The sequence below is a fragment of the Rhinoraja longicauda genome, chromosome 6 (assembly GCF_053455715.1).
Source record: "Rhinoraja longicauda isolate Sanriku21f chromosome 6, sRhiLon1.1, whole genome shotgun sequence".
Classification (NCBI taxonomy): domain Eukaryota; kingdom Metazoa; phylum Chordata; class Chondrichthyes; order Rajiformes; family Arhynchobatidae; genus Rhinoraja; species Rhinoraja longicauda.
This window is the reverse complement of record NC_135958.1, coordinates 65225377-65251163: the sequence shown is the minus strand read 5'-3', so window position 1 is coordinate 65251163 and position 25787 is coordinate 65225377. Positions and strand designations below refer to the sequence as shown.

General features: G+C 42.7%; 1 protein-coding gene across 3 annotated transcripts in view; it reads left to right on the top strand.

Moving 5' to 3' along the window:
• Window positions 1-25787, top strand: part of LOC144594525 (uncharacterized) — a 208110-nt gene that overhangs the window by 42609 nt on the left and 139714 nt on the right. For all 3 annotated transcript variants that reach the window (XM_078401186.1, XM_078401183.1, XM_078401184.1), the window contains exon 3: window positions 232-297. In XM_078401186.1, coding sequence (XP_078257312.1) covers window positions 232-297 — 66 coding nt within the window. The remainder of the gene's footprint in view (window positions 1-231; window positions 298-25787) is intronic.

The following is a 25787-nucleotide window of genomic DNA, read 5'->3' as shown; positions in this document are numbered from 1 at the left end:
CTTTTATACGGGTTTGCACTGTTGGCAGAGAAGCATTATAAGGTGCAGAAAGACAAGTGAAAAGTATTCTGATGGAAGAGGGGAGGGACATTTAACTGTAAAAACTTTATCGCTTGTATATTTCACATATTCAAAGTATTTTTCATTGAGTAATTCAAATGGGAATGTTAAATGTATTTGTTGAGATGCTCGGTCTGTAATTGTTTTCTATTTTTCTGTCCCAATTTTTAGAAATGGCAACGCCGATTCTTTGTGCTGTATGAGCATGGCTGGTTTCGTTTTGCCTTGGATGAATCTGTAAGTAATGTTTCTTTGATCGTATGGGTGGTGACATGGAGAATGTGATCAAGAAATATCTCACACAAACTGCTCCGTAGTGCTCTGTTTGGGTTCGTCTACAAATGCTGAATTCCAGACCTCTATGACATTGTTCCAAGCTTGGATTAAACAATTAATTTTGATACAAATTGATGGTTATATCAGGATGGAATTTTATCAAATTTGGCATCATGGAGCTCCAGTGATTGGTCTTGGGTTAGACTCCCTATTGGCTAATGCTGGTTTAAACCGAAGATAGACATAAAAAGCTGGAGTAACTCAGCGGGACAGGCAGCATCTCTGGAGAGGAATGGGTGATATTTCGGGTCGAGAGTTCAGACTAGTTAAGGAAAAGGGAAATGAGATATGAAACCCTTGTTTGGTGCAGCTTTACTCCTTTTCCTCAGCAAAGCTATCTGTCCTGTTGAATATTTTCAGTGTTGTGAAACCTAATGATTTTTTTAAAAATTGGTTTCTCTGTGGGTGTTTTCAGTTTATTATAGCTGAATAGAGTTTTGATGTTTTGAAATCTATTTTTGGTATCATTGGGAGTGTAATGAAGTTGGATTCTGTACCGTTAGCTACGTTCAGTGGTTTTCCTTCGATTGTAATTTATAAATAAAATGCTTGACAGTAATTTAATATATTCTTTTCATCTGCTCTGGGAATGTGCAGAGGAAATTTGCACAGGAAAATCTGGCCATTGTGTCTATAAGAATAGGAGCTTTGTGATAGGCTTTTGGCTTCCAAATCTGAAGGCAGCAGTTATGAAAGTAATAATGTGCAAATCTAATAATATTTTCTGTTCTGTTGTTCTTAATGTTTCAATATCTTTAATCTTTGGTTAAATCGTGTGAGGGAAGATTGTTTATGTTATGATCTGTTTCTATTGAATGTCTAAGTTTAATTTCTAGTTACTTTTTGTTCCCTTTGTTGTTCAGAGATCCTGGGTTTATTTTGTTGATTTAAAAAAAGAAACATATACTAAGAGCAGTAGAGGTCTATTTGGTCCTCTGAGCTTCTCCACCATACAGTCCAATCTTTGTTGATCTATCTTATTACTCCTAGTATGTTCCTACTCTTTCCCTGTACACAGGTACATTTCTAAGTGAAAAGCCAATCTCCTGGGTATTATTAGTGATTTGACCAGTGTGGCCCGCTGCAGTAGTGAATTTCACAGATTTAATGTTTCAGATACTGAGCTGTAATTGAATTAGAAAATGTAAGAAAATGACTTGCAGTAGTGCAGAGAAGGGGGGAGGGCTGGAGAGAACAACAATATCTTGAGAGTGAATGGCACAGATGGTGTTGGTGCTACTTGCAGCAAGATGGTGAAAACTTGATAATTGCAACTGATCTGTCTGGAGGAGGTGACAATAGTGGAAGAAAAATAAGAATAGCAAAGAAGAATTACGTTGGACCTGAATGACGGTAGACTGGGGTCGTTGACTCAACTGGGCTCCAGTCTTGTATCCCCCCCACCCAGATTAGGGTTTGGATAGATATGTGAAACTAGAATGTTATAGCCATCACGGAAACCTGGCTAAAGGAGAGATAGAACTGGTAGCTTAATGTTCCAGGGTAAGATGCTACAGTGAGATTGAGGTGGGTGTAAAGGAGCATGGGGAGTTGATTTAGTTGTTCAGGAGAATGGTTAAATGGTACTTCGTTGTCACATGTACCTAGAATGGTGAAATTCTTTATTTCAGTAAAATCATACCAAACATGAGCACAATCATATGTACAAAAATGCACGATTGTAGTGTAAGAATAGGAGACCACTGAGACATTATTCAGAGACACCACGTTTCCGGCATTTTAAGTATAAAATTCATAAAAACATGCCTTACCTTGACCGTAAAGACCCGTTGTCCTGGCAGTAGCACTGGGCTGGTGTTGCTGGGGTCAGCCAGGTGCAGCGATGTTGTTAATGTCCCTTGCACTGCCAACCTGTGCCAGATCTGGGCCCGATCTGAGCGCTTGATCTCTGTGGGGATTTCAGCTGTGCTCCATCCATGCAGTCCGCTGCAGCCCATTCCGCCAACAGCAGAAAATCACTGTTTCAGACTGAGGTGAAATTATTGAAGGATTGTCCAGTGAGCATGTATGGGCGGAGCTGAGAAATAAAAAGGTGCTAGGTAATCAATTTGTTGGGATTGTACAAATGCCTCTAAATAGTTAATGGAAATTACAGGAACAAATATGCTGGGTAATTCTAAACAGCTGCAAGCCTAATACAATTTTCACAGTAGGTGATTTAAATGTACTTTTAAACTTTCCCAATATAGATTGGGACTGCCAAAGTGCCAATGACTTGGATTGGGTGGAATTTGTGTTCAGGAAAGTTTTCAAGGGAGAGGGCAAAGGTGAGGGAATTGGGAAAGACAAGTGACTGAACTGTCAGTGGATGAGCCTTTTGGGACCATTGACCACAGTTCTGTTAGCTTTAACTTGTGGACCTGCCCTTATCCATAATTATTCTAAAGTTCTAAATTGGGACTCGGCCAACGTTGATGGTATTAGAGAGGAGCTTACAAAAGTTGATTTGAGTGGATTATTTGTGGGCGAAGGGTGTCTGGAAAGTGGGAGGCTTTTAAAAGTGTGATAGTTAAAATTCAAGGCATGCATGTTCCTGTTGGACTGAACAGCAAGGCAAGTAGGAGTAGGGAACCCTGGATACTGTGTGAAATTGAAACTAGCCAAGAAAAAGGAAGCATGTGCCAGGAATAGGGAGCTGGGATTATACATATTCCTGGAGGAATATAGGGGACTGAGAAGCCAATTTAGGATTGAGGGATAGTCAACATGGTCACTTGGGGGATTGTGCCTCATGCATTTGCGATTTTTGAGGTAGATATCCAAAAGGTTGAGGGTAGGTGCACAGGTAGTCAATATGGACGTCGGCAAGGCTTTTGCATGGTTGCTCAGGAGGGTTAAATCACGTGGAAGCTTGCAAACTGGATACAGAATTACCTTCATGGAGGAAAGTGGCTGGTAGTGGAGGGTTGTTTTTTGCACTGGAGGCCTTCGACTACTCGTGTACCTCAGGGGTTGGTGCTGGACCCATTGTTGTTTGTCACTTGTATCAATGATTTGGATGAGAATCAAGAAATAGAGGACATAGGTTTAAGTTGAAATGGACAAGATTTTAATAGGAACCTGAGTGGCAACCTTTTCACACATGATATAGAATGAGCTACCATAGGAAATAGTTGTGGCATGTGCAATAATAACATTTAAAATATGTTTGGACAGGTACATGGATTGGAAAGGCTTGGAGGGATATGGGCCAAAAGCAGGCAAAAGGGATTAGCTTGTATGGGAAATCTTGGTCGGTACGGGTTTAGGTACTATTTCCTTGCTGTATTAACATTGTCATTTTAAGCAAATATATGGTAGGAATGATATAAAACATGTTAAAAATGGGTTGTTAATTGATTTTTTTCCTAATGAATTAGATCAAAATGGCAATTTTTTTTAAATAAAAAGGGTAACTTCAATGTTTTTAATTGTTCTTGAATAATTCAATTTTACGATTCCACGTGTAATATAAACTATTGTTATGCTTACGACCTTTATAGTGTTGGCCCTCCCTATCTATAGAACATCATCTAGTGCTATAACATTCACATATGTGCTCCTCCAATTCTGGGTGCTGGCATGTCCCGAATTTATTTTGCCCAATCATTGATGGGCATGTGTCCCAACGTCAAAATAGTGAAACGGAACATTGGAATCATTTTCTTTAGGGCAATTTAGGAAAATAGAGATTTTATCTGTTGAACGTCAAGATCCAGGGAGGTCAAAATTATTAACTGAAGATAGACACAAAAAACTGGAATAACTCAGCGGGACAGGCAGCATCTCTGGAGAGAAGGAATGGGTAATGTTTTGGGTCGAGATTTTTTTGGGGGGGATAAACGACAGCTAATATCAAAGACCTACACCACCCTGCCATACTCTCTTCTTGCTGCTACCATTGGGAAGAACCGTTATCTCCACCTTCCCATCAGCCATCTGGATCTTGAACAATCCAGCACATCCAAGTCTCAACACTGAACTGCCATGGACTTTGCACAACTATGGTTATTCTGCATACTTTGTTTTTTGCAGTCATGGTCTGGTTCACTGAGAATAAATTTATTGTATTTATTGTTGCATCCAATATGACTGTAAAGCTACAGTATGAATTTCATTGATCTGATTCTTATCTGTTGCGTATGACAAAAATACTTGAATATTGAGGTCTGTGTATACAATTATTTTAAATCGGCAGACAACGTGAGAAAGAAGTTAAAAAACATTTAGTGAGGTGATGACTTCAGAGTTATAAAAAAGTTCAACGTCTGCACGGAACAGTCAAATCTAAATATAATGAATGCATGGGTGGATGGAAGAGGGAAAGGCTTTGAAACAAATGGCTGAGGCTACATTAGATGTTGAAACTGGCTTCTTCGCATCAACCATCAGGTTCTTGAACAGGCTCTGCAGTCGAAACCCCAACTTGAAGAGCCAGAAATGATGTCAGTGACATTAACAATGTGGTTTTACTACAAATTGTTCCATGCATAAAAATACATACAATGGGAAATATATCCTGGGTTTTATCAGAGTTTACTCCTAATTGCTGATTTACCAGCTTGCAGGTTAGCTGTGGTAAGTTTTAAAAGGACTGTGCCTATGTGCCTAACTGTTTATCAAGGAACTATGAATGTTAAATGGATTTAAAAACATGTTTGTGCATCAAAATTCATGATTTGTCAGCTAAGACTAACAGCAGGAAGGTTATTTTCCAACGAATAGTGTGCAAACCAATTATCTGGTTCCTGATACAAAATATTTTACTTGTATTTGCTTCAAAATAATCATTCATAGTGTCTTCTGAAACTTGTAGACATCCAAATCTCCCCACAAGTAATTATACATTTTCTGTCACCGTTGAAATGTACAAAACACAGCAATGATTTAAACATCCTGATGTCGGGATGGATAGGTCAACTTCTCACTTCACAATGCTGTCTGCCTCATCGATTCTTTCAGCAACTTCACTGAGCATTTTACCATTAGCAAGAATTCACTTGGAATTCTGTATAACGTGCATAGAGGTCGTTTACATCACTGAAAACATACACTTTGATGCTGCATCTGAAGAAAACCACAACTCCAAGGGCACTGTGTACTCTCAAAATAAAGAAGTGTCAGCCTAGATTTTGTGTTCTACTTTCACAAATTGGGTTTGAACCAAAGCAAGGTACCTAACCATATCTAACATATATTGAAATTCTTGCGTGGAGCAAGCCACTTCATACGTGAATGACTATAATTACTAGTAATGTATCACAAAATGCTGGAGTAACTCAGCAGGTCAGGCAGCATCTAGGAGAGAGGGAATGGGTGAAGTTTCGGTTCGAGACCCTTCTTCAGACTGAAGAAGGGTCTCAACCCAAAAATTCACCCATTGATCAGTATGAAGAAGGGTCTCAACCCGTAACGTCACCCATTCCCTCTCTCCTAGATGCTGCCTGACCTGCTGAGTTACTCCAGCATTTTGTGATACCTTCGATTTGTACCAGCATCTGCAGTTATTTTCCTACATAATTAGTAATGTGATGAGTTAGTAAAGAAACACAATTATTAACAAAAATATAGACTTGCATTAGTAGCCTCATTCTGACAATGGAGGAGACCTAGGACAGAAAGGTCAGTTTGGGAATGTGAAGGAGAATTAAACTGTTTAGCAACCGGGAGATTGGGTAGGCTCAGGCGGACTGAGTGATGGTTTTCAACCAAACAATCGCCCAGTCTACGTTTGGTCTCACCGATGTATATGAGTCCACATCTTGAACAACGGATACAGTAGATGAGGTTGGAGGAGGTGCAAGTGAACCTCTGCCTAACTTGAAAGGACTATCGGGGTCGCTGGACAGATTCGAGGGAGGAGATATAGGGATAGGTGTTGCATCTTCTGCAGTTGCAGGGGAAGGTAGCTGGGGACGGGGTGGTTTGGGTGGGGAGGGATGAGTTAATTAATTGGTGGATTTTAAAATCCTGGGGTGCTAATCAAATGTGATCAAGAGTGGTTAAAGTGGCTGCTGCTGACTAAATAAATAATGAGATTTTTATTCATTTTAATTTTGGAAAATGTTTATTTCCTATTAATGTGCATAATAATAATAATAATAATAATAATATATTTATTTTATATAGCGCCTTAACACATGCACAAAGCGCTTTACAAATACAATTTACATAGAAACAAACAGACAAACAGACAAACTATCCTGACGGAAAAGCGGCGAATAATCAACGCCAGCGTCCTCTCACGTCAGGGTCCGGCAGTAGACATTAAAGAACACAAGACACACAGATACAATTTTTTACACAAAACAGCCATCACAGTGATTGCTCTAGGCATACACTCACTGTGATGGAAGGCAAAATCTTATCTCCTCCTCGTTCTTCTCCCGTGGCGCCACGAGGTAGTCGAGGCTCCCAACCCCTTGAAGCCCCCACCGGGCGATGGAAAGTCCCAGGGTCGAGCCGAGCAGGCCGATGAAAGTTCTGAGCCCCCACCGGGCGATGGAAAATGCCGCGGCCGAGCCACGCAGGGCGATGAGAGTCCTGAGCCCCCACCGGGCGATGTAAAGTGCTGCGGCCGAGCCACGCAGGGCGATGAAGGGCCTGCGGGCGGGTTGATCGTGCCTCGTGCTTCGGGGCGGTCGAAGCTGCTACGGCTGGAGCTCCCAAAAGCCGGTCGCCAGCCAGGGACCTGCGAACTCCAGATGTTGCGGTCTGCAGGGCCCACGGCCGAAGCCTCCGAGATGGTAAGTCCAGGCCCTGCGACCGGAGTCTTCGAGGTCGATCCCAGCTGGAGGCCGCCGACTCCACGATGTTAGGCCGTAGCGCGAACGGAGATACGACACGGTAAAGGTCGCATCTCCGTTGAGGAGGAGATTTAAAAAAAAGGTTTCCCCCAACCCCCCCACCACCCCCCTACATACACAGAATTAAAAATAAAACAAAACGTACATTTAACATCAACATTGACTAAAAAACACAAAAAAAAAACGGAGAGACTGCCGGTGAGCCGCAGCTGCAGAACACAGCCACGCCCCAATCTCCCAATAATAAACAATTTTAAACTAATTTCTTCATGTTAATATTTGCATCCCCTATTATTTAATTGCCTAATAAATATCTTAACTTTTAGTTCCTTTACCTTCAATTACCTTTATCACTTTATAAATCCAAAAATGTACATTTTTCAAGTTCTGGCAGGTGTTCAGCAATAATTGAAGCAAATCAGTGCAGTTACTGGAAAACCATCCCGAAATCAGAAAAGACTGGACTCCAGGATCATCAGATGGAATGTTGAGAAAAAAATGTAGTGGTGGAGTAACTCGGTAGGTCCAGAGATGCTGTCTGACCTACTGAGTTATTCCAGCACTTTGTGCTTTTTGCAGAAATGACTGGAAGCACTTCAGTGCTGCTGTTTAATGATGTAGCTACTAGAATGCTCTCTTGCAGTTCCATCTTGGTTCGATCCTGACTTCCAGCCTGTATAGGTTTCCTCTGGTCCTCTAGCTTCGTCCCACAACCTAAAGATGTGCTAGTTGATAGGTTAATTGACCACTTGATTTGACTGAGTTGATGGGATCATGGGAAACATAAAATGGAATGGTATAAAAGGATATCATAAATGCGTGGCCAAGGTAAACTATTTTTCTGCTCTATCATAGACATTCTCTCTTCACCTCCTCCATCTCACTTTAATATACCTTTTGCTCATGATCAAGAATCATTAACCTGAAATGTTGACTTTTTTTACTCTGCTGATGTTGCCTAATCTGCTCCCAGTATTTTCTATTTTAGTTTTAGCTATTGAGTAGGGTGGGCAGGGGGAAATGCCAGTTAAGCATTTTATCCTAAATATGGCATCTCTGAAAGGTATAGCTTCTTCTACACTAATGCACAAACATTTCAGGGTAGTTTAGAAACTTAAATCTCTGGTGTGGCACTTAATCAATTACGTTAATTCTGACATTAATTATCTAATACTCCTAAATATTGCCACACTGTCAAGGTGACATTTGTGTTTATGCTAGAAGTTTGTTTAATTCCAGTGTTGTGGAAAAACATTCTTGCCATCTAATATGTGCTTGGTCATATCACTTTCCCTTTCCTTTTCTGGCAATCCTTTTGACTTCAGGAGCCAGCTTATCTGCTGTATCTTTTCCTGTGAAGGTTACAAGTAATTTGTTTTTTGCCATCACAGTCATCCAGCCATTAAAATATTTTACATACTTTCTGTAGTTGTTTTGGTCTTTCATTGATTCATAAATATATAATTAGCCACTGAACACGTGGCAAAAAAATACAGACTTTTATTTGAAAAGCAGAAAGCATGCAGATGCTGGAAATCTGAAAAAGTATGACAAAATACATTTTAAATTACAATGTTATTTTCCATCACAAAGGAATTAAACTTTTAGTTTTAACGTGGGTGTTACCTTGGTACCTTGGCAATATTTAGGGAAGTTTACTAAAATTCTGGAAATACTCAGCAGTAGTATCCTGCCCATGGTTTCAGGATAATAACCTCTCCCTCAATGTCAGCAAGATGAAGGAACTGGTTATTGACTTAAAGAAGCATGGTGGAGTACATGCGCCAATCCGTGTGGAAGTGTCGGTGGTTGAGAGCTTCAAGTTTCTTGGCTTTAATTTTACCAATGATATGTGGTAGACCAATCACATTAATATGTAAGCCAAGAAGACACACCAACTCCTCCACTTCCCAAGGAGACTGAGGAAATTCGGCATGTGTCTAGTGACTCTCACAAACTTTCAACAGATGCACCATTTAAAAAGCATACTGTCGAGTTGCATCACAGCTTGGTTTGGGAACAGTTCTGCCCAAGATTGCAAGAAATTGCAGAAGGTTGCAGATGTAGCCTTGTCCATCACACAGATCAGACTGCCCACCTTTGAATCCACCTACATTTCACACTGCCCAGGAATAGCCACGAACATAATCAAAGACTTGTCCCACCCCAGTCATACCTCCTTCCTGTTCCTGTTTTTGTTTGATACAAAATGTTATGTTTTGCTAGGAGATGCTTTGCAGGTTACTATGTTATTTTACATTTCGAGGTTATAGATCTCTGTTAACGAAGCAAGTCAAAAATGCAATGTTAAAGAATGTCAGATAATGTAAAATACTATTTTGCTGAGTTTAGGCATGTGTCCCTTTTACAAATTTTATGAGTCAAGAGTGTTTTATTGTCATATGTCCCAGATAGAACACTGAAATTCTAACTTGCTGCAGCACAACAGAATATGTAAACATAGTACACTGTAAACAATATAATAAAAGAGAGAAAAAAAATTCAGTGTGTATACACACACAGACACACACACGCACAGAGGCGCACACAGACACGCACAGATGCACACAGAGTCGCATACACAGTCACAGACACACACACAGAGACACACAAATAACTTTGGTTAATATTACAAGCTTATAGTTTTAATCCGTACAACTTGTTCCTTTCGGGCTCTTCAGGTGACATTTTTTTTTAACAAGGCAAACACCTTAATTAATATCTTAGAAATTAAACTCTGATAGACTAATCATAGAATTTGTTTTCCAAACATACTTGCCTGCACTTTAAAACAATAACCAATAGTGAGAATTAATTTCTTGATACAATACAATGCAATATATCTTTATTGTCATTGTACAGGGGTACATCGAGATTGGGAATGCGCCTCCCATACGATGCAATAAATTAATTAGCTAATCAGTATTAATTTAAACAACCCAATGAAACAAATTAGAAACAGTTTTAAAACAGAATAAAGTGCAAGTAGATCTGTGCCGGTGCGATGTGACCATCCGGTTCAGCAAGACCGGTTCATAGCAGCTATGGCTCTGGGGATGAAGCTGTTCCTGAGTCTGGAGGTGCGGGTGTAGAAGGCCTTGTAACGTCTGCCCGATGGTAGAAGTTTGAACAGACTATTGCAGGGGTGTGAGGAGTCTTTGTGAATGCTGGTGGCTTTTTTGAGGCATCGTGTGTTGTAGATGTCCTCCAAGGCTGGTAGCTGTGTTCCGATAGTCTTCTGAGCTCTATGGACTACCTGCTGAAGAGCTTTCCTCTCTGCCTCTGTGCAGCTGAGACACCACACAGGGATGCCATGTGTTAGGATGCTCTCTATGGTGCAGCGGTTGAAGGTCGTCAGCAGCTGTTGGGGTAGACCAGACTTTTTCAGTGTTCTTAGGTAGAACAATCGTTGCTGCGCCTTCTTGACCAGCGCAGCAGTGTTAGTGGACCATGTGAGATCCTCCGAAATGTGCGTGCCCAGAAACTTGAAGCTGGACACTCTCTCCACACTGACCCCATTAAAGCAGTTAAGACCCTGGGGGAAGAATGTGTGAATATTCCTGTCAGCTGGCCAGCACAGGTCTTGAGGACGCAACTGAGGACTTCACCTGGGCAGTTACCTTTGTGGATTCACTCTCATGAAGCCCAATCTTAAATCTGCTGCAGCGACTTTGGGTACAGGTGTACCCGAGACTGATGGGGCAGATGATGTCCTACTTCCGACCTTCTGTTCAAAGCAAACGTAGTTGGGTAGGCGCACATTGTTGCCATGCCAGTGATACTGCCTGACCTAATTTTGCAGCCTGTTATCACAATCGACGGGTATCAATATCGTTGCCTTTTGACTATAGTTTGGTCTGGTATTCTCTCCTTGATGGTTTTGTGAAGATTATAAATAGATTTCTTGTACCACTTGGGGTCATGTGACTCGAACGGTGCAAACTTGACTCACCTGTGAGAGGACTTCATGGCTTTTTCATGGTTTCTGGTTGGGAAACGCACATATTGTCATCTTTGTTACACAATCCTCTACATTCTTCTGAAGTCTGTGACGGCATTGACGTACTCATTTAGATTGGCCGTAGAATACTTGAATGTACAGAATACTTGAATCCACCGCCTCAAAGCAGTCACAAAGGATCTCGTCTGTTTCCTCAGACCAGCACTTTCTGGATTGGATTCCCCCGCTTAGATTTCTGCTAGTATAGATGCATAGCCAGGTGGTCAAATTTACCAAAAGGTGGTGAGGTTAAAGTCTTCTGTTGTATAGCAATGTCGGAGGGCTTGGTAGCACACTCTTTAGGTGTTTGAAGTCCCTGGCTTTTAGGAAAAAGGCATCAGGATACATCGTTCCTGGGCTGTTTGTACCTGTTTGTAGTTCCTCAAGGGTAAGCTTTGCAGTAGCAGCATCGGATAGACAGCCGTCGGGATAGCTGAAGTGAATTCCTCCGACGGGTCGTAAGGACAACGCTTCCCTGTTAATTATTTTGAGTCCAGCGGAAAGGAGCCCATCAGGACTGCCACGACCAGGCATCATGAGGAGTTGATTAGGAAGCTGACCCCTCCATCCCTAACCTTCACCCTGGTGAAGCACTTGTGTTGTATGGTGCGGGCAGGTGAAGCAGGAATGTGCCCTGTGCAATACAAAGCACACAGCTGTCTCTCAATTTTTTAGGGTGGGTGAGTCTAGCTTTAAGTTCACCCAGCATGTTTTTATAGCTTGGATGTTTGCCCGCAGTGACCATGTTTCAGCCTCAGCTGCAGTGCAGCACATTCTCATGTTTCCTAGGTAGGTGGCTGCTCCTGGTCAGGCCCATGAGTTGGTGCATGGAGTAAGCCATTTTGTTCTGTGCTCAAGGATCCGGGACTTGGGCGGTGACATTGAGTGCTCTGAAGGTCGGGCTCCAGGCCTGGTTTGGGTTGTGATCTTGTATAAGAGTACGGTTGACTGCAATAAACTGAAACAATTCCTTATTGTGGTAAATGTATAAATATTTACCAATTTTGTCCAAGCCTGAGTGATTTTGACTGAACACAGTCAATGACCCTAAATCTAGGTGAAATTAAAAGCCAGAAGGTTTTTAACGGGACACACTGGCACAAACGGGAACACTGGCACAGACGTAAGCCCAGAAGTGGGGCGGCATTTGGCTCGGGCAAAACCTACGATTGCCTGCTGCTTGGACCTGTGAATGGCTATCTTGGTCGGGCCCAGGAGCAGTCTGACAGAGATCCTGACCAACCCACCTTCCTCCGTACAGGGTGACCCAAGATCAGGAGCATGGGGCTGAAATTAAGCCAAAACCTGAGGAGAAGATACTCGAACAGGGGTTGCAATCTCTCACACTCCATAAATACACACACAAGTACACAGACTCTTCCAGGCCATAGAAGTGACAGGCAGTTGGTAAGTCCTTGAAAAGACTTAAAAATCTATGACGTGGCACTGTACTGTGCAACACACTCCACCACCGGTTCCTGATTATAAAGGGGAAGGTTTTGCGTGTAGTGAGACCTCCAATGGTGTCCCTTCTTACTGTCAGATGGTAAAACGAACCTCCACGGTGTGTCCGGATGTAAGTTGAAGGCAAGGATATGTAGAGTGTGCAGGAGTAGCCCATACTGTGAGCATCGCATCATGGAATGGCACGTTGGTTATCTCGGAGAAGCGGCTCATGTTTGGGACCAGCTCCGGGGAAAGGTCACAGCACTTGGGTTCGATGAACAATCACGTCTGCTGTCAATTGTGTTCAATCACCCGTAGAGGTATTCGTTGACATACCAGAACTAAAATAAATGTTCTTTATCTTTCTCTGTTGAGGCTCAAATTAGTAAATTTCACACACATTGCAGGTCAATTGTTTATAACATTGTATCAGGCAGTGCATTTATTCTGGAGGGGGATGGGTAAATATAACTTAATAATGACTTTAATGATTTATCATCCATACGCATATTGTTTTGTGTCTTAGATTACGAACACTATGTAATTGTGTACAAGTCTAGATGTCAGAATATAGTTGCATGGAGAGAGTAGAGCAGGTGGCTGATCATGTAACCTTGAAATGGCTGTACCAATGGTCAGCAAGGAGGTGGTGTTGCCGTTGTTAAGGACATGGTCCCGATCTTCCAATCTACTGGCATTTGCACTTTTTTTATTGACTCTTTCAGTAGACTATATTTCACATTCAATTTATTTCTCCTTTTGCATACTTCCTGTAGTACCTGTGTATAATATGATTACACCTGTGATCTACCTGGATAGCATGCAAAACAAAGTTTTTCACTATATCATATTATATGCGACAATAATAAACCAATGCAATACCAATCCGTACTGACCGAGGCTGTGAATAAGGAAGTCAAGGATCCGGTAACTTAGGAAGGGTCAAAGACTCAATTCCTTGATTTTGATGGAGTTTGGAAGGGATGATGGTATTAAGCGCCGAGATGATGAACAACAGCCTGCCTTTGGTACAAGTGGCTTTGCGGAGAGCCAGCAAGATTGCATCGGCTGTGGCGGTAGATGAGTTGAAGTGGGTCCAGTTCATTACAATGTCAGGAGTTGATGTGACGTAACCAATCTCTCAAAGTACTTCACAATGGATGTGAGTGTCACTGGTTGGTGGTTGTTGAGGCATGTTCTTTGCTTTTCTTGGGCATCGATATTATGGATATCCTTTTAAAGCAGGTGGAGAATTTGAAACCCGCAGTATTGAGAGGTTTAGGATGTTTATGAAAACTCCTGCCAGTTGGTCTGTGCAGGTTTTGAGAATGCGGTACACAATCAGAGGTGGATGCTTTCTGGCAGTTCTCCCTTAAAAGGTCTTCTGATATCAATCTTTGAGATCACAAGGTTACCTGGGGGATGCTTTGAAGCGAGCATACAAAGTATTGAGCTTGTGTAAGAGTGATATGTCGTTCCATCTTGAGCTACCTGGTTTTGCATTATAGGAAGTGAGTGCATACAAGCCATGCCACAGTTGCCAGGTGTCAATTGGAGCCTCCAGTTTAGTCCAGAAGTGTCTCTTTGCAATCTTGATGTCTTCCTACCTGGCCCACACCTGACTCTGGATTGCTTGACTTGAATGCCAAAGTCTGGTCCTCAGTAGATTATGGATCTCCTGGTTCATCCAAAGCTTCTGGTTAAGGAACACTTGGATGGTCTTAGTAGAAATGTGCTCATCCTCCTTGTTAAGTTGCATTTTCTAGTATTCCTCAGTAAAAAGAAACACTAATCTTGAGGTCAGTATTAATTATGTGATTCCCTAAAAGTGTGATAGAAAATGGTGTTGCAATGAAAAGACTAATTGATGTCATTTTCCTCCAGTTTAATTCAGCTGAATTTAATTTAAATATTGTAAAAATAAAGAACCATGTTCACTTTTGCTTTGCAGGGTGACTGGTGGTACACACAATTTGTTGGTCTAGAACCTTTTTCTGTGATTTGTACCAAAATTGCCATATTTGGCTATGTAGCAGTTGTTACTGTAAGTTCTTGGGAACAATTATCCTTGAATCATAAAAACTACAGACCCTGTGGGCATGCCTGTGATTTACATTCCAAAGGTTTTGCGCTTCAGTATCTATTTGTAAAATAACGTCAGGGAATGACGAGAGTCCTACTAAGAATGGACAGTTAGGCTATAAATGGTTATAGAATGAATGATTGCCTTAGTCACTTTTTCCATCACTCAGTAAAGCTGCTTAACAGTTGAAAATGATGGAAAATATATTGTCTCTTTATACATTTAATTTTTTTGTGATAACTGATATGATGCTTCATAGAATTTGAAATGCACAAGAATCCTCCATTTTCAAGCAGCGCAGTTATATCTTGAAACCTGACAAACTGAACATAAAAATCTGAGAGCTTTTGGTTCAACAAAACATGTACGTGTAGAATTATGCAAAGAAGTCCAATCATTTTTATTTAAACTCCGTCAAACTAGTTGAAATTGGAAAACTTACTTCATGCTGTGTTGTAGTCAAATAATTTGCATTTCTTGCCATTGCAACTTTCTGTAACTTCCATGGTTACCAGAAATCTAGGGAGGATCCAAAGTATATTTAAAAATGTGAATGGAGCACATTATAGTCCCCAAGTACAACTGCATATTCAAATAATATGCCAAATGTTTTGTTTTTTACATAGAAAAAATGATTCTGATTAAATTCCCAACTTATTTTTTCTTGTGCTATTTCACACTTTCACATTTAGCTTTTTGATATTGTTCTCTCTACATTTGGTGAAGTCTTGGTTGGTTATTCCAGAACAAACAGGACCCGAGGTCGGTATCAAGTCTGGGAAATTGCAGACAATAATTGCACTAATGTTGCAGGATGTTTCTAATTCGGCTTGGTGTGTCATTTGGAGGGGAATTTGTAGCTGTTCTCATTCTGATACCTTTGGCTTTCTATGTGATGAACTGTGCAGGTTCTTGTATAGTGCATCATGTAAACTGCACATGGTCATAGTAAAGATGGAGGAAGTGAAGGATTATGCAATGGGTTATATTTTCTCCTGAAATATGTGAACATCATGAGTGTTATAGGAACTGTTCTAAATCAATCAATTGATCATATGTAGAAGGGAGGAAATTATAGATTAGCTGCATGTTATCTAGCTTCAGTTGTTTTGGAAGCCAAATAATTTGGGTAGCTGGTCAATTTTTTTTCAAATCCACCCAGGGATTTGGTTTTGGACTCGCATAGTCGTACAGCACAGAAATAATTGATGACCTTTTTGTCCATCTACAGTAATAAAATCCGCTTGCTTTGTTGTAGTTCGTAACCTATTAACAGAATAGTCAGACAACCAAAATCGTTTAACCTCTTTATTCTACTCACCCAGGTGGGAGAGAACCTAGATACTGGAGCGTTCAGAAACGCTCAGGCAGCCAGTGTAGCCTCTCTCTCCGAAAGCTTACATTTACACACCTTTTATACCCTAAATACATGTGCCAGTATTTTTCCATCGCTGCCTTATATGGCAAGTTTACAATACCCTATAAATCTTCATGTGTCTTTCGGGACCTCCGTGTCCATCGTGACCTACGTGACCTCTTCTTTCTTGGGAACAAAGGGTAGTCCATATGGCAAGATGTTCTTAACACTTCAAAGCTTTGAACGCTGGTTGCTGATATCAGAGGATACGATCAGCCATAAACTGCAGAGAGTGGTAAACACTGCCTGTTCCATCATAGGTACTGACCCCACCATCGAGATGATTTATAGGAGGCGCTGCCTCTAAAAGGCAGCCAACTTCAAAGATTCACATCATCCTGGCCACACTCTCTCATTTCACTACTACCTATGGGAGGAAGGTATAGGAGCCTGAAAACGGTTACCACACTAGATTCAAGAACAGCTTCTTTCCAGCAAAAATCTGGCTTGTGAATGATGCACAACACTAACCTCAGCAACCACGGTATTCAATGGACTGCATTTGGTGCATTAAAGGTGTAGGTTTTTGCATTATTAGGCTTATGGTTATTAATTTATTGTATTTTTGATTATTACTTGCGTTATTGCATTTATGGACCTGCAGAAAGCTGCAGCAGGTGAGAATATCATTGTTCTGTTGTTGGTACATATGACAATTAAATACTCTTCACTCTTGTATTTGTAATTACTGTATGTATACATGTTCATCATCAGGTCATGTGATAGGAGCAGAATTAGGCCAATTGGCCCTTCAAGTCTACTCCACCATTGAATCATGGCTGATCTATCTCCCTCCTCACCCCATTCTCCTGCCTTCTCCCCATATCCACTGACACCCACACTGATCAAGGATCTGAGTTAAAAATATCCATTGACTTGGCCTCCGCAGTCTTCTGTGCCAAAGAATTCCACAGATTTACCACCCTCTGACTACAGAAATTCCTCCTCATCTCCTTCCTGAAGGAATGTCCTTCAATTCTGAGTCTATGACTTCTAGTCCTAGACTCTCCCACTAATGGAAACATTCCACATCCATACCTGTCTTGAAATCCCTTTTGTAGAGAGGAGACAGCATATAATCTGCAATTGAGGACTTGTATTCAACCGATTTTCTTCAGTCTAGTATTTCTAAATACCTATCTATTTTTGATCCTCCTTTTGTGGAATGATAAATGATAGTTGTGTATATGATTATACATGACTTAGGTGAGAATGTAGATGGTTGTTTGATAAGTTTGCAGATAGCACAAATTGGTGATGTCATAGATAATGAAGATTGTCTCGGGATACAGCAGACATTAGCTAGAAGGATGGGTGGAATTATGGAATTTTATCTAGACAGATGTGATATAATGCACTTTGGGAAATCAAATTATAGTAACCGAGTACAATGACCGACCGTGGGAGCATTGAAGTGCAGATAGACCTTGGGGTTCGAGTCCATAGCCACTTGAAAGTAGAGATAGGGTAGATAGGGTAGTGAAGAAGCATTTGATATGCTTGTCTTTGTGCCTTGTACTGAATGCCCTGGTTTATAAAGTGTTGGAGTAACTGAGCGATTCAGGCAGCATCTCTCGAGGATATAACTAGGCAGTGTTTTCTGTTGTGACCCTTCTTCAGATTGATTGTAGTGGGGGAAGAAAACTGGAACAGGGGTGAGAGCTGGACAAGGCCAGGCATGGCGGACAGATGATGGGGGTTTAATTGTCAGATAGTTGGACAAGGGCCAGAGATGAAAAGCAAAAGGCTGTGAAATAAGGGGAGTTGAGGTGTGAAATGTAATCCCAAGGAAGGGATATAGGTGGAGGGGATAGTGGGAGAAGGGGAAAGGGGGATGGGATTCTGGGAGAAATGGACTCACATCCAGGTGGGGCACAGGGAAGAGAGTGCAGTTACCTAAAATTGAAAAAAATCAATGTTCATAACGTTGGGTTGTAAGCTACCCAAGTGGAATACGAGTTGCTGTTCCTCCAGTTTGCATGTGGCCTTGCTCTGGCAATGGAAGGGGCTAATTCTAGCTAAAGTATGTCACCGCGGTAGAGTTGCTGCCTTACAGCAAATGCAGCGCCGGAGACCCGGGTTCGATCCCGACTACGGGTGCTGTCTGTACGGAGTTTGTATGTTCTCCCCGTAACCTGCGTGGGTTTTCTCCGAGATCTTCGGTTTCCTCCCACACTACAAAGACGTACAGGTATGTAGGTTAATTGGCTTGGTAAATGTAAAAAAAGTTGTCCCTAGTGAGTGTAGGATAGTGTAAATGTGCGGGGATCGCTGGTCGGCGTGGACCCGGTGGGCCGAAAGGGCCTGTTTCCGCACTGTATCTCTAAACTAAACTAAAAAGCCATTACCTGTATATAGGTATATCACATTGAGGGGTGTAGAAAGGCGCAATGTAGAAGCAGAGGGCACAGGTTTAAGGCGAGAGAGGAGAAATATAGTGGAGACTGTCAGACAGCATGGAAATAGGCCATTGGCCCATCTAAGCGTGTCCCATTTCTCAGTGTTAGGTCCATATCCCTCTAAATCTTTCTTATCCATGTACCTGTTGCTATTTAGTTGTTATAGTGTTGTTACTGTATACTCTGAGTGGAAAAAGTTGCCCTTTGTGTTCTTATTAAAGCTTGCCCTTTTCACCATATATCTATGATGTCTGGCTGTTGATTCTCTTGCGCTGGGTAGAAGACTTTGTGCATTCGCCATATCTATTCTCTTCATGATTTTATACAACTCGCTAAGTACCTCCTCAGCCTCTTGTGTTCCAAGGATTAAAATCCTAGCTTGCCCAACTTCTCCCAATACCTGAGGCACTTGGGATCTGGCAACATCCTAGTAATTCTTCTCTGCACTCTTTCCAGCTTAATGATATCCTTCCTATAGTAAGCTGATCAAAACTAAACACAATATGCCAAATGTGGCCTACCAATGTCATGTACAACTTAGGCCAATGTACCAATATACCACCCTATCCACCTGTGCCATCACTTTTAGGGAACTATGTAGTTCCCCAGACCTGGAGACTTTTAGGGAACTATGTAGTTCCCCAGACCTGGAGTACCTACTGCTCAAATGTAGGCCATTCTATCTGTCGCGGGAGTTTACGGTGGTCATCATCATGGCCGTATACATTCCCCCACAGGCTAATGCTAACCTAGCGCTAGCACAGCTGCACTCGGCCATCAGCAAGCAGCAGGATGCCCACCCCAACGGTGCCTTCATTGTTGCAGGGGACTTCAATCAGGTCGACCTACGAGCCACGCTCCACAAATTCCATCAGCATGTGCAGTGCCCTACCAGGGGCTCAAACACACTGGATAAGGTGTACACCAACGTAAAGGACGCCTACAGAGCTCTCCCCTGCCCACCCCTGGAACAATCCGATCACCTCTCACTGTTTCTACTGCCCGCATACAAACCCCTCATCCGCAAGACCAAACCCACAATAAAGACGGTCAAAATATGGCCCGAGGATGCCACCCTACAACTCCAGGACTGCTTTGATCGCACCGACTGGGACCTGTTTGCACAACAGGCCACCTATGGTTCAGAGGTAGACTTGGAGGAATACGCATCCACTGTGCTCTCCTACATCAACTGCTGTGTGGAGAATGTCACGGAGGACAAGGAGATAAAGATGTTCCCAAACCGGAAACCCTGGATGAACAAGGGGTACAGAACCTGCTGAGGACACGCAACAATGCCTTTAAATCTGGTGACACTTCAGCATACAGTGTTGCCAGATCACACCTGAACAAAGGTATTAAAAGGGCCAAAGACACCCACAGGCAACGGGTGGAAGACCACTTCAACACCACGGACACCAGAAGCACGTGGCAGGGTGTCAGGGACATCACTGGCTACAAGAGCAGCCCTGCCTGCCCCCACAGCGATAAGGCACTGACCAACGAGCTTAACACCTTCTTTGCCCGCTTTGAAACTGGCAAAACCACCTTGAGTGGAAGAACCCCAGCCAAGGCGGAGGGACAGGTCTTGCAACTGAGCACACAGGAGGTACAACGCGCTCTGCAAAGGGTCAACCCACGCAAGGCTGCAGGACTGGATGGAGTTCAAGGAAGGGTACTGAAGGACTGTGCTGAACAGCTGGCTGAGGTATTCACCAGGATCTTTAACCTGTCATTATCTCTGGTTATGGTCCCCAAGTGCCTGAAGTCGGCTATCATAGTTCCGGTGCCGAAAAAAGCAAAGATCTCCAACCTGAATGACTACCGCCCGGTTGGCCTAACACCGATAGTCATGAAGTGCTTTGAAAGGCTGGTCCTCTCACACATCAAATCCAGCATCCCTGACTCACTGGACCCACATCAATTTGCATACAGGGCAAATAGATCCACAGAGGACGCCATCTCTCTGGCTCTTCACACTGTCCTGACTCACCTAGAGAGACAGGGCACGTACGTGAGGATGCTATTCATAGACTATAGCTCCGCCTTCAACACGGTCATCCCCACCAAGCTCATCACCAAACTCCACCAGCTAGGCCTCAGCTCGTCGTTATGCGACTGGATCCTGGACTTCCTGCTGGAACGACCGCAGGCAGTGAGAATGGGCCCGCACCTGTCCTCCACTATTACCCTGAGTACCGGCACACCACAGGGCTGTGTTCTGAGCCCCATGCTCTATTCCCTCTTCACACATGACTGTGTTCCTGCATTCGACACCAACACCATTGTCAAGTTTGCAGACGACACAACGGTGATCGGGCTGATCACCAACGGGGATGAAACAAACTATAGAGCGGAGGTGCAGAACCTGGCGGACTGGTGCTCGGAGAACAACCTGTCCCTAAATAACACCAAGACCAAGGAGCTGATCATCAACTTCCGTAGGTCACATAACGGGGAATATGCCCCGATCTCTATCAACGGGGACAGTGTGGAGAGAGTGTCCAGCTTCAAGTTTCTGGGCACTCACATTTCGGAGGACCTAACATGGTCCAATAACACTGCTGCGCTGGACAAGAAGGCACAGCAAAGACTGTTCTACCTAAGAACACTGAAAAAGTCTGGTCTACCCCAACAGCTGCTGACGACCTTCTACCGCTGCACCATAGAGGGCATCCTAACGCATGGCATCCCTGTGTGGTACCTCAGCTGCACGGAGGCAGAAAGGAAAGCTCTACAGCGGGTAGTCCATAGAGCTCAGAGGGCCATCGGAACACAGCTACCAGACTTGGAGGGCATCTACAACACACGATGCCTCAGAAAAGCCACCAGCATCCACAAAGACGCTTCACACCCCTGCAACAGTCTGTTCGAACTCCTTCCATCGGGCAGACGATACAAGGCCTTCTACGCCCGCACCTCCAGACTCAGAAACAGCTTCATCCCCAGGGCCATAGCTGCTATGAACCGGTCCTGCTGAGCCGGATGGTCACAACGCATAGATCAACTTGCACTTTACCCTGTCTAAAACTGTCACAATTGTTTCGTTGGGTTGCTGTTGTCTAAATTACTTAAATTATTGCATCGTATGGGAGGCGCATTCCCAATCTCGTTGTACCCCTGGGTACAATGACAATAAAGATATATTGTATTGTATTGTATTGTAGTTGTACTCCAAGATGCCTCTGCTCAACAACTCTCCCCTGGGCCCGACTATTCACTGTAGTCCTGCTTTGGTTTGACTTCCCAAATGCAACACCTCACACTTGTCTGTATTAAACACCATTGCCGTTCCTCGATCCACTTGCCCAGCTGATCAATATGCTGCTACACTTTTTGATGACCATCTTTACTGTACCACCTGGTGTCATATAAAACTCACTAATCATGCCATGTACGTTGTCATCCAAATTGTTGATATAAACCACAAATTGTATTTAGAAACATAGAAACATAGAAAATAGGTGCAGGAGTAGGCCATTCGGCCCTTCGAGCCTGCACCGCCATTCAATATGATCATGGCTGATCATCCAGCTCAGTAGCCTGTACCTGCCTTCTCTCCATACCCCCTGATCCCTTTAGCAAAAAGGGCCACATCTAACTCCCTCTTAAATATAGCCAATGAACTGGCCTCAACTACCTTCTGTGGCAGAGAATTCCACAGACTCACCACTCTCTGTGTGAAGAAATGTTTTCTCATCTCGGTCCTAAAAGACTTCCCCCTTATCCTTAAGCTGTGACCCCTGGTTCTGGACTCCCCCAACATCGGGAACAATCTTCCCGCATCTAGCCTCTCCAACCCCTTAAGAATTTTATATGTTTCTATAAGATCCCCCCTCAGTCTTCTAAATTCCAGCGAGTACAAGCCCAGTCTATCCAGTCTTTCCTCATATGTAAGTCCCGCCATCCCAGGGATCAATCTGGTGAACCTTCTCTGTACTCCCTCTAAGGCAAGAACGTCTTTCCTCAGGTTAGGAGACCAAAACTGCACACAATACTCCAGGTGCGGTCTCACCAAGGCCCTGTACATCTGCAGCAGAACCTCCCTGCTCCTAAACTCAAATCCTCTTGCTATGAATGCCAACATACCATTCGCTTTCTTCACTGCCTGCTGCACCTGCATGCTTGCTTTCAATGACTGGTGTACCATGACACCCAGGTCACGTTGCATCTCCCCTTCTCCCAATCGGTCACCATTCAGGTAATACTCTGCTTTCCTGTTCTTGCCGCCAAAGTGGATAACCTCACATTTATCCACATTATATTGCATCTGCCATGCATTTGCCCACTCGCCTAATCTATCCAAGTCACTCTGCAGCCTCCTAGCATCCTCCTCACAGCTAACACTGCCACCCAGCTTCGTGTCATCCGCAAACTTAGAGATGTTGCATTCAATTCCCTCGTCCAAATCATTAATATACACTGTAAAAAACTGGGGTCCCAGCACTACACCAATCTAACACCAGATCTAACACCAATCCCAGAGGCACACCACTAGTCACAACGTATAGGAAGGAGCTGCAGATGCTGGTTTACACTGAATATAGGCATAAAATGCTGGAATAACTCAGCGGGACAGGCTGCATCTCTGGATAGAAGGAATGGGTGACATTCAGCTGAAGAAGGGTCTTGAACTGAAACGTGACTCGCTGAGTTACTCCAACATTTTATGTCTATGCACTAGTCACAATGTTCCCCCCCCACCCTCTACTTCCTTCCATGAAGTCAGTTATCTCACTCTCTCGACATCCCATGTGATCTAAACAAGCTCTCTCTGGATCCGGTACGATCTAAAATTTGTGACCCTTGGTCAGAAGGGTAGATTTTTCACACAGAAGGCAGTGGTTATCTGAAGCACTCTACCAGAGGGAGTGGTAGACACTGATGCAATTACAATGTTTAAAAGTATTTAAGCAGATACTTGGTTAGGAAAGCCCAAGAGAGATATGGGCCTAACGCAGGCAAAATGGGATAATCATGGAAAGGGATCACGATTGATGTGAACCAAGTGGACCAATAGCCTGTTCCTGTGCTTGTGAACCAATGAATATGTGCTTTGCGGTGAAGTCCAAATTTTATTCACTTTCCCAAATGAGTAGCTGCTGGTTTTTAACAGTAACGTCTTCTGATAAAGATGCCATCAGAGCATTGCTGAATGGAAAGAACCAAGATCTGAATACAGAGTGGGAAAAGAAGTAGTGGCATACTACCAAGTCAGGATGTACTGTGACTTGGAGAGGTGGTTATATGTTTATTATTAAAGTATCCTTATTCGTTTCAGGTGTGCATTTAGTGTGCTCTCACTGCACATTGTGAATTGCATCAAACTTCCAGAACATTGGAGATGCATTCACCCAGACAAGTGGAAAGTACTTCATCAGATTGCTGAACTGTGTCACGTATAGTGGAAGTGGTTTAGAAAATCAGGATGCAAATGCCAAATCATCGGATAGCTTTGAAGCTGATGCTTTTGAATTTTCTCTAAAGTTATGATGGACATGAGGTTAAATGTTGCTGACACGCTGGAATGTTTGAGGTGCGGCATGGCTTGTTCAGGAGCAGGTTTTCAACCTTAAAACCAGAAATATATTAAAAAATGCTGAACACAGCAGTCAAACAACACTGATGGAAAGAGAAGCAGAATTAATATGTATTGTATTAATATAATTTGACAATGCTGTAGTTTCTTGGTCCCCATTATTCAACTTAACTGAATTTAAAATTCAACAGCTGCTATTGTGTAATTTGAATTTAGCATGAATCCAGCTGTGCTATTATAATAAATCGCAATCTAATTAATGTGAGAATGAAAGCTGGAGTACAAAATCCTTTGACGTGCATAAATTATGCTGGCTCTCTTGCTGTAACTTAATATGACAAAGTTGGCACTTGTTTTCCATGAAATGATTCAGTATTTGGATTTATGTTCAATTTAAAAGACAAGCTTGACGCATTGCAAATTCTGCTGATTTCACCACACTGCGAATGAGCAATGATATATGGTAGTCATCCTATTCTGATTTTATTTCAAATTTTCAGACTGGAAATTTGTGCTCCCTAACAAGCCAGCATGTCTAGAACATTCAACGTCATTACCATTACCTCATAACCATCATCCAAAAGATCATAACTTTTCAGAAAAGTCAAAGGACTGTTGACCTTCTAATTGTTTTTGTTTATTAATCCAAAATTAGCTAAATTTTCATTTCTGAACTAGTTTAATTGCTCCATACATGATGGGACAAATAGAGTGACTTCCTGGTTGGTCTGTTTCTGGTCCTTGCGAGCATTAGCATCCACAAGTACTAAATTCCTGGTCAACCTGGTACATAGATGTCAGAAAAGAAAATGTTAACCTCCTTTTGTGGATATATTCACTGCAATACAATTTGCTTTTTTTCAATCTGTTCTGTGGGGTACTTGCAATGCCCTCCATAATGTTTTGGACAAAGTCACATCATTTATTTATTTGCCTATGTACTCCACAATTTGAGATGAATGAATGAATAAGTTTATTGGCCAAGCATGTGCATATCCAAGGAATGTGCCTTGGTGCTCCGCTCACAAATGACAACACAAACATACAGTTAACAATTAAGAATAAAGCATAAACACATCACAACAAAAAGGATACAACATTAAGGTCTAAACATGTGGGTGAAAATAAACCAGAGCAAAAAAGAGACTACAGACTTTGGTTATTGAGTAGAACTACTACTCATGGGAAAAAAGCTGTTTTTATGTCTGGCTGTGGCTGCTTTGACAGTCCGGAGTCGCCTTCCAGAGGGAAGTGCTTCAAAGAGTTTGTGGCCAGGGTGAAAAGGGTCAGAGATGATCTTGCCCGCTCGCTTCCTGGCCCTTGCAGTGTACAGTTCGTCAATGGGGGGAAGATTGCAACCAACAACCTTCTCAGCTGATCGAACGATCTGTTGCAGCCTCCGGATGTCGTACTTAATGGCTGAGCCAAACCAGACAGTGATGGAGAAGGTGAGGACGGATTCAATGATAGCAGTATAGAATTGGACTATCATTGCCTGTGGCAGATTGTGTTTCCTCAGTTGCCGCAGGAGGTACATCCTCTGTTGGGCCTTCTTGACTGTGGAGTCGATGGTGGCCCCCCATTTAAGGTCCCTGGAGATGATGGTTCCAAGGAACTTAAATGCCTCCATACATGTCACTGTGGTGTTGTTTATGGTGAGTGGGGGGAGGGGAGGGGGAGCTCTTCGAAAGTCTACAATTA